Raw genomic sequence first — 8457 nt, 5'->3', positions numbered from 1 at the left:
AGAACCACACAGTACCAGAGACATCACTGTAAGCATGAAACCTACAGACATCACAATGACTCTAAACCCATAACTTTCAATAATAACACTGAATGTAAATGGACTAAATTCGCCAACCAAAAGACATAGGGTATCAGAATGGATAAAAAAACAAGACCCATCTATTTGCTGTCTACAAGAGACTCATTTTAGATCTGAGGACACCTTCAGATTGAAAGTGAGGGGATGGAGAACTATCATGCTACTGGAAGTCAAAAGAAAGCTGGAATAGCCACACTTATATCAAACTAGATTTTAAATTAAAGACTGTAACAAGAGATGAAGAAGGACATTATAGAATAATTACAGGGTCTATCCATCAGGAAGAGTTAACAATTATAAATGTCTATGCGCCAAATATGGGAGCTCCCAAATATATAAAATAATCACAAACATAAACAACCTTATTGATAAGAATGCAGTAAATTCAGGGGGACTTTAATACCCCACTTACAACAATGGATAGATCATCTAGACACAGGATCAATAAAGAAACAAGGGCCCTGAATGATACATTGGACCAGATGGTCTTGACAGATATATTTAGAACTCTGCATCCCAAAACAACAGAATATACTTTCTTCTCAAGTGCATATGGAACATTCTCCAAGATAGATCACACTGGGTCACAAAACAGCCCTTAATAAGAGTAGAAGAATTGAGATCATACCATGCACACTTTCAGATCACAATGCTATGAAACTTGAAATCAACCACAGGAAAAGTCTGGACAACCTCCAAAAGCATGGAGGTTAAAGTACACCCTACTAAAGTATTAATGGGCCAACAAGACAATTAGAGAAGAAGTTAAAAAATATATGGAAACACATGAAAATGAAAATACAATAATCCAAATGCTTTGGGATGCAGTGAAGGAAGTCCTAAGAGGAAAATACATTGCAATCTAGGCCTATCTCAAGAAACAAGAAAATCCCAAATACAAAATTTAACAGCACACCTAAAGAAATTAGAAGCAGAATATCAAAGACACCCCAAACCCAGCAGAAGAAGAGAAATAATAAAGATCAGAGCAGAAATAAACAACATTGAATCCAAAATAGTACAGCAGATTAATGAAACCAAGAGTTGTTTTTTTGAAAAAATAAACAAAATTGATAAACCTCTAGCCAAGACTTCCAAAAAGATAAGAGAGATGACTCAAGTAGATAAAACCATGAATAAAATGGAATTATTACAACCAATCCTTCAGAAATACAACCAATTTTCAGGTAATACTATGACAAATTATATTCCAACAAACTGGACAACCTGGAAGAAATGTACAGATTCCTAAACTCTCACACACTTCCAAAACTCAAATGGGAAGAAATAAAAAATTTGAACATACCTATAACTAATGAAGAAATTGAATCAGTCATCAAAAATCTCCTGAGAAATAAGAGTCCTGGACCAGAGGGCTTCCTTGGGGAATTCTACCAGATATTTTTTTTTTTTTTTTGTGGTCAAGTAGTGTAATGTTAACATCCAAGAAAGTAAAACGGTCACCTCTGCAGCAGCAGGTCATTAACAACTGGTAACATAGAGAGGTCAACGGCACCAGAGCTTAAAAAAATTATCAATACAATTGAGGACCACTCCACTATAGGATGGGGAGCTGTATCCACATTACCAACAATAGTCACCCCAAGAAATGCAAGCAGCCACATCTGCCCTCTTTCAGGGGGTAGATCCACTATATTTGTCATGTAGATCAGCTACATTGTCACTGGAGACTCGGATCCAGCCATCCTCTCGGACATGGTAGAGGTTGACTGCACCTCCTGAGTAGGCATCTCTATAGGTGGCTTGGTAGATGGCTCGACGTGCCAGGTCATAGGCCTGTTCCACCTCTAGGTCATAGGAGTAACCCCGATCCATGACCCCATAAGCATACACAGAGCCAGAACCTACAGAGAAGGTGGCCCCTGAGATCCGGTTTCCTTCACTGTCCACATAGTAGAGGCCAGGGCCTCTCTTATCCCAGCCACAGATCATGGTGCCCATGGACAGCCCCATGCCTTTATACTGATACACCATGTTGGCAAGCAGCTTGGAGGCAGCTGCTACAGAGATGCATTCCTTGTTTCGAAGCTCATAGATTCGACTTTGACGAGCCAACAGGCGCTCCCAGAAGCTGCAATCCGCTGCGCCCCCAGCCATGGTGCCCAGCAGGTAGGGATTGATCTCTATCACCTTCTTTACTGTCTGGGAGGCTATATAGGCACCCGCTGTGGCGCGAGAGTCCGCTGCAACAATGACTCCATGTTGAAACTTGAAGGCCAGGGTGGTGGTTCCATGAAGCATTTCGATTCTCGGCTCCTCTGGGGCACCCCGGTGGGGTGCGGCCAGGCTCAGCCCATCTCTGGGACTCCCTGGACTCAGATCCAGCAGATCCGCACGACCCCCGAGTCCGAAAAACCCGAGCCCGTTCACCGGTAGCGGCCTCTCCAACACGCTGGCCAGCGCCATGTCTAGTAAGCTCTACCAGATATTTAAAGCAGAGAGAATACCTATCCTTCTCAAGCTTTTCCAAAAAATTGAAACGGAAGGAAAACTTCCAGACTCATTCTATGAAGCCAGCATTACTTTGATTCCCAAACCAGACAGAGGCCCAGAAAAAAAAGATAACTACAGGCCAATATCCCTGATGAATATGGATGTAAAAACTCTCAGCGAGATACTAGTAAATCGAATTCCAACAGGATATAAAAAGAACTATTCACCATGATCAAGTGGGATTCATTCTTGTGCTGCAGGGCTGGTTCAATATTTGTAAATCAATCAGTGTGATACATCACATTAATAAAAGAAAAGATAAGAGTCATATGATTCTGTCAATCAATGCAGAAAAAGCATTTGACAAAATTCAACACCCTTCTTAATAAAAACCCTCAAGAAAGTCTGGATAGAACATACTTAAACATCATAAAGGCGATTTATGAAAATCCCATAGCTAATATCATCGATAATGTGGAAAAACTGAGAGATTTCCCCCTGAGATCAGGAGCAAAACAGAGATGTCCACTCCCATTGCTGTTGTTCAATAGTGTTGGACGTCCTAGCAGCAGCAATCAGACAACAAAATGAAATAAAAGGCATAAAAATTGGCACAAAGATAAATTCAAAATTTCACTTCTCAGAAGACATGACACTCTACATGGAAAACCCACCAGACTACACCAAAAGTCTTCTAGAACTGATACCTGAATTTAGCAAAGTTGCAGGGTACAAATTCAATGTACAGAAATCATTTGCATTTTTATAAACCAATAATAAAGCAGCAGAAAGAGAAATAAATAATCTGGCCCCATTCACAATTGCACCAAGAATCATAAAATACCTAGGAATAAACCTAACCAAAGCAGTAAAAGTTCTGTATGCTGAAAACTATAGAAAGCTTATGAAGGAAATTGAAGAAGATACAGAGAAATGAAAAAAACATTCTATGCTCACGGATTGGAAGAATAAATGTTAAAATGTCAGTACTACCCAAAGCAATCTACACATTCAATGAAATACCAATCAAAACTGCACCAGCATTCTTCTCAAAGCTAGAACAAACAATCCTAAGATGTGTGTGGAACCACAAAAGACCCCGAATAGCCAAAGTAACTTTGAAGAAGAAAACCAAGGTGGGAGGCATCACTATCCCAGATTTTATCCTGTACTACAAAGCTGTAATCCTCAAGACAGCATTGTATTGGCACAAAAACAGACACATAGCACAATGGAATAGAATAGAGACCCCAGAATTGGACCCACAAATATATGGCCAACTAATCTTTGACAAAGCAGTAAAGAATATCCAATGGAAGTAAAAGTCTCTTTAAGAAATGGTGCTGGGAGAAGTGGACAGCAACATGCAGAAGGATGAAACTAGACCACTCTCTTACACCATTTACAAAAATAAACTCAAAATGGATGAAGGACCTGAATGTGAGACAGGAAACCATCAAAACCCTAGAGAAAAAAAGCAGGAAAAAACCTCTTTGACCTCAGCCACAGCAATTTCTTGCTCTACACATCTCCAAAGGACAGGGAATTGAAAGCAGAAATGAACTATTGAGACATCATGAAGATAAAAAGCTTCTGCAATGCAAAGGAAACAATCAACAAAACTAAAAGGCAACTGACTGAATGGGAAAAGATATTTGCAAATGACATATCGGATAAACAGCTAGTATCCAAATCTTTAAAAACTCACCAAACTCCACACCCGAGAAACAAATTAATGAAGAAATGGGCAAAAGACATGAATAGACACTTCTCTAAAGAAGACATCCAGATGGCAGACACATGAAAAGATGCTCAACATCACTCCTCATCAGGCAAATACAATTCAAAACCACACTGAGATACTAGCTCACACAGGTCAGAGTGGGTAAAGTTAACAAATAAGGAGACTCTGGATGCTGGAGAGGATGTGGAGAAATGTGAACCCTCTTGCACTGTTGGTGGGAATGAAAACTGGTGCAGCCGCTCTGGAAAACAGTGTGGAGGTTCTTCAAAAAATTAAAAATAGATCTAGCCTATGACTCAGCAATAGCACAGCTAGGAATTTATACAAGATATATAGGAGTTCTGATGCATAGGGGCACTGGTATCCCAATGCTTAATTATGGAAACAGCCTAATTATGGAAAGAGTCTATATGTCTATATGTCCATCAACTGATGAATGGTAAAGATGTGGTTTATATACAATTGAATACTACTTGGCAATGAGAACAAATGAAATCTGGCCAATTTGTAGCAACGTGGATGGAACTGGAGGGTAATATGCTAAGTGTAATAAGTCAGGCAGAGAAAGACAGTTACCATATGTTTTCACTCATATGTAGATCCTGAGAAACTTAACAGAAGACCAGGGGGGAGGAGAAGGGGGGAAAAAGTTACAGAGAGGGAGGGAGGCAAACCATAAGATACTTAAATACTGAGAAAAAAACTGAAGGTAGATAGGAGTTGGGGAACATGGGAAAGTGGTTGATAGGCATTGAGGAGGGCACCTTTTGGATGAGCACTGGATGTTGTATTGAAACCAATCTCATAATAAATTATAAATAAATAAATTAATTAATTAATAAAATGTACTGTCAAAAAATAGAAAAAAACAAAATCATAATTTCTATTTTATTGGCTAAAAGCTATAGATTAAATAAAATTAAATGTTATATTTCAAAAAAACCCCCAAAACTCATATCCAGACATCGGGCGGGGGGCAGGGGGTGGGGTTTGGAGAAATTTGCAGAGGGGACTCAGGCCCTGAGCACAGTAGACTAATGTTCCTTCACCCATGCACTCTAGAAAATATAAAAGGGGAGGTGGGAAAAGTGTGATCATCTCCAGGAGTGGAGGAGTGACATGACTTTAAAATTTATATGAGGATTAAATAAATAATGTTAAATTATCATTTCAGAATAATTAATTTAAGAAAAACAATCCCTGGGTGATACTGATGTGCATTTTGGCTTGCAGTTACTAATGTGTCTTATGAGTAATCACATTGTCCTGATCATGTGCAGGGGTCTCCATGGATCTGAAAAAGTGTCAGTGAACTACAGAGAGCTGACACTGGGCACAACCTGCCTGTCTCCATCAACATTTCCCAATACATTGACTTCTAGAATCCACATCCAACTGCTTAGTTTAACACCATTCTAACAGAAAGGAAAGGATAAGCAGTATGTCTGTATACAAGTATTTCAGCATAAAACACTTCCAGCCTGAGACCTCCCAGACAGATGGTTGCTAAACTTGAGGTTGGATCCTGATGTGAAGTCTCCAAACTCCGGCCACTACAGCAGATATTTCCTGACTATAGGTTCCTGTCTGATGGAACCCTTCTAAGATCAAATATGACAAGACATTCAGGGAAGCAGGTGGACATAGGAGACATGGAACCATACTCTCCCTTGGTGAGATCCTGTGGGGTTATGGAAGCAGGGAGAAACTTGAGGTAGTCACGTGAATGTTGACTCTGTTCTAAACCACAAAAGAACTGCAGGGATTGGGGAAGACATATGGATTCCTACTGGCGGCTCTAGGTGGAGGGCTGGCTGGACATAGGAAGGTAGAGAAGGGGAAGGAGGGAACAGGTGCATCTGGGAAACTGGAGGCTGTCTGTCTGTGGATATGGAAGAGTGTGGCCACTTCTAAAAGGCAGAGCTGATAATCTGTCATGAATGGGATAGAAGGAAATAGGAAAGTCCCGTTTGAGGTACAGCTTCTTCCTGGAGATGGTCTCTTTTACATTTAGGGACTGTGTGGGAGATCAAGTGCCTTATGTGTTCCAAAGGACTGGAGCCTGCCTGTGGCTACAGCTGAGATGGAGGAGAGCATAGTGCCAATTATACCTGGGTGAAGCTCAAGGCAGTGTGCTCCTTGGAAAAAACTGAGAAGATCCAAGAATAACCTGGTTCTTTGGAAAAAGGTAAACTTTAGGGGGACTTTGGAGGAAAGAGACTGGCATTTTAAGACGGATGGTTCCTGATATCGTAAGAGGACTGCTGCTTTCAGGAGCCAGTGGGGAGGTTGGAAGTGTGTTCTGTGTGTTGAGAACATTTGAGAAGTTTAGTTTACACTGAAAGAAATAGAAAAGGATGGACTAAAAATAAATAAATAAATAAATAAATAAAAGAAAAGGATGGACTTTACTTGGACAGTTGGTATTGACGTTGGGCTTTGTCAAAATTAAAAGCAAGGTGACCCCTCCTTCAAGTGTCCTCAGCCTGGGTACCATCCCCCAGGACCTGCCAATAGAGTTCAGATCAGGAGTGGGGGTGAGCCCTGAGCAGGTGTGCTGACTTGAGCGAGATGGGACACATTCCTTTCTACCCACCCTCCCCAAATGCCTGCTTGGGAATGACCTTTGCCTTCATCACCAACACCACGGTGGAGTCACAAAAGGAGAATAGCCTGTTGGTCAGCTCACCTGGATGCCTAAAGACCAATCTCTTCCTCTCTCTGCATGAACCTGAAGCAGTTGTGTGGTCCTCTGACATCTACGTTGGCACCAGGTAGGGGATGTGGACCTCTCACCATTGACTACAGGACTAGGGGTCTACAGGAGGGTTCCCCCTTAAGGCATACACCCAGGACCATTCCCAGCCCAGGTCCAACCATCTCTGGTCTCCAAGCCCCAAGTTCTTTCTTCCTAATGGGTTAACTCTTGCTATGTTTAAACAAATCCAGCCTCTACATGTGCACTGGAGAACCCACGTGACACAGAATGGCTGGAATAAGTTAAATTTTCAGATCATCCCAATTAAGATGAAAATATCCTTGTACCTCCCACTGTGTGTACCATTCATTTCAATCCAAGTCTGTCTCTACCAGAACACATCCCCTTACAGGCCATCAGTCTGACCCAAAGATGAGGGAGTCCATTCATTCTAAGCTAAGTAAAACATATCTTTGGGATTTTTCTTTTTGGGCCAAAATTAACCCCGAACCTTTCCTGCAAAGAGTGGGATTCCTGAAATGGAAGTGATGTCTTCAACCACTTCTCAAAGTCAGACAGTTCAATTCCACCTGAGAAAGGTGAACACGAGTTCATCTTGTTCATGCTGCCCTCCTCAGTGTGGCAGCAGTGGGAGGACTGCACAGCAGGGTGGGGGATGGAGGGGCTGATCCAGACGCAGTTGAAGTGATGCCCAGTTAGACACACCAGAAACAGGGTTGTGAGGGTGTCCCAGGACAGTGAACCTGAAGGAGGAGCATGGTTGCACCACAACTTGTAGAAGACTCATAGACCCCTGCTTTCTGCTGTGAAAATGAAGAACACACTGTGGGGCATTGCTATACAAATCCATATTGATGGTAACCCCAACTCCTCTTCATCAAATGGCCTCATTCTCCTACCTGGTCATGCCCCAAACCAAAGCGTCCTCGTGGACGATCTTCCTGTACACACCTCCCTGGCTTTGCTCCTGTCTACCTGGGCAGCTTTTCTCCATGAGGGAGCCTAAGTGAAAGCTGAGCAAATTCCTTGTATCCTACCTGTCCCTGCTCATACTTTCCTGTGGATTCCAGGACCCAGGTTACTCATTCTACCCGACATAATAGAGCCCACCAGAGCTGCAGTCACCCCCTATCACTAGTTATCTTGGCTGAAGTGTTCCTCCCCATCTCCATGTGCCAGCACTCACTGGGGTTCCCTCAGGAACCCTCAGAAAATGTATCCCTCCACAAACTAGCCCATCACACAGCACCCTCTGTCCTACCCCTGAGCTAACACGCTGGCCCCAGGAGTCATTGCAAGTGGCTCACTTCACTGTGTTCTTTCTCCCAGAACATTACCTCCAGGAGAACAGGAACTGAACCCCACAATCTGGTCAGGGTTCAGTAGGTAGTTTTCACTAATGAATGCCTTGCTCTTTAGAAAGAGTCATGTTGAAATATACAGTCTAACTCAGTCTAGT

General features: G+C 42.1%; 1 protein-coding gene across 1 annotated transcript; it reads right to left on the bottom strand.

The window, feature by feature from the left end:
- Positions 1-1710: 1710 nt before the first annotated feature.
- LOC124520466 (proteasome subunit beta type-5-like) lies at positions 1711-2508 on the bottom strand. Its single transcript, XM_047091392.1, has one exon. It carries the CDS (start codon positions 2506-2508, stop codon positions 1717-1719), a length of 792 nt encoding a protein of 263 aa, XP_046947348.1. The 3' UTR covers positions 1711-1716.
- Between the last annotated feature and the right edge of the window lie 5949 nt (positions 2509-8457).

Source organism: Lynx rufus, unplaced genomic scaffold (genome assembly GCF_022079265.1).
Source record: "Lynx rufus isolate CCGP_SWC_20201006 ecotype Redwood Valley unplaced genomic scaffold, mLynRuf1.p SCAF_1, whole genome shotgun sequence".
Classification (NCBI taxonomy): Eukaryota; Metazoa; Chordata; class Mammalia; order Carnivora; family Felidae; genus Lynx; species Lynx rufus.
Note: the sequence above shows the minus strand (reverse complement) of the source record. Positions and strands in the feature narration are given on the sequence as shown.